Source organism: Morone saxatilis, unplaced genomic scaffold, assembly GCF_004916995.1.
Source record: "Morone saxatilis isolate NCDOM2014 unplaced genomic scaffold, NCSU_SB_2.0 Contig159, whole genome shotgun sequence".
Taxonomy (NCBI): domain Eukaryota; kingdom Metazoa; phylum Chordata; class Actinopteri; family Moronidae; genus Morone; species Morone saxatilis.
This window is the reverse complement of record NW_023339717.1, coordinates 1,475-2,883: the sequence shown is the minus strand read 5'-3', so window position 1 is coordinate 2,883 and position 1,409 is coordinate 1,475. Positions and strand designations below refer to the sequence as shown.

Sequence of the window (1,409 nt, the reverse complement as noted above, 5' to 3'; positions counted from 1 at the left end):
TCTCTTTCTACTCCACTACATTTATTACAGTTTTTCACAGATGGAGATCAGATTAATATAAATTTAAACATGTATTTTTATAGATTGAACTACCCTACAGTATTTAAAGTAGTTATATGAGCTTCATCTCAATCAAGTAAAAGCAGCTTACTCATTAATGCATCAGTAATAATGATCCAATAATATAATACATAGTAATATAACCTCAGTGGGGCATTTTCCTGCCTACTTTTACTTTGTATGAAAATACACATGTACTTAATTACATTTTTTAAATGCATGACTTTTACTTGTAATTTTTTTAATTATAATATTTCTACTTTTACTTTTAGATTATCTGAAAACTTCTCCCAGATTTGAACACATGTTGAAATGTACCAAACAATTCAATCATTGTACCCTTCTTGTCCTTTCAGATAAGGGTTGCAGTCAGCCTCTGGACCCGGGTCCCTGTCGACAGTACGTAGTCAGGTGGTACTACGACCCAGAGGCCAACGCCTGTGCCCAGTTCTGGTACGGAGGCTGTCAGGGCAACGCAAACAACTTTGAAACAGAAGCCAACTGCAGGAAGTCCTGTGTCTACACGTAACAGACTGTATTTGGAAAAAAGGGCGTGTGCAACGCTTCTCTCCATCAGCGTCACTGAGGAACAAAATGGACTGATGACGCAGGCTTTACTGTTTGACCAGTGCTCAGGCCAGCAGCCGCTGCTGCGGTCATACTCTGTGCACCGCTGCAGGTGAAGAAGATGATGTGGAGCAGACTTGGACCTCCTCACTGTCTCTCGGGCTACATTCACACTGCAGGTGCTCCTACACATGTACTAGCTCTCTGATTATTTTGGACAATTACTTATATCTGTTCTGGAATGTATACAACTAAAATACAAGCTGACAGGAGCATTAAAAACACAGGTTCAACATTTCATTCCAAAAGCATGCATGTACAAGCTTGTATCACAAAGTCTCTTTGGGTTATCTGTCTTCACTGAGCCATTTTAAATATCATTGCATTCACAGCTTGTTCAACATTTTTCAGGCCACAGACCCCTTAGCTAGAGAGACTGGGTGAAATATGGGATAGAGAGACAGAGCAGGGACCCCTTACTACATATATTGTATAAAACTATGTTGCATATTAAAGCTGCAGTAGGTAACTTTTATAAAAATAACTTTTTGTCATTATTGCTGAAATTTTCACTGTGTCCTGACAGTAGTACATAAGATAATCTGTTAAAAAAATCAGGTTCCTCCTAGTGACCCTAATGCCAAGAATCCACCAGGCCTGAACGAAAACAAACAAAAACAATAGTGTCTCCACCACCCACTGGCAGACATTAAGAATAACTATACAGAAATAACCAATCTTCTCTTTATGTAGGTTATAAAGAGGCATTAGTATTCAATTGA

The 1,409-nt window shown here is 38.7% G+C and overlaps 1 protein-coding gene across 1 annotated transcript; it reads left to right on the top strand.

Annotated features, from left to right (window-relative positions):
* Positions 1–413: 413 nt before the first annotated feature.
* Positions 414–1,147, top strand: LOC118325067 (collagen alpha-1(XXVIII) chain-like; the record flags this gene model as incomplete). The annotated part of the gene is given in 1 exon segment (XM_035657619.1): positions 414–1,147. A coding segment is annotated over 1 exon segment (176 nt), but the record flags the coding sequence as incomplete, so codon positions are not given.
* Between the last annotated feature and the right edge of the window lie 262 nt (positions 1,148–1,409).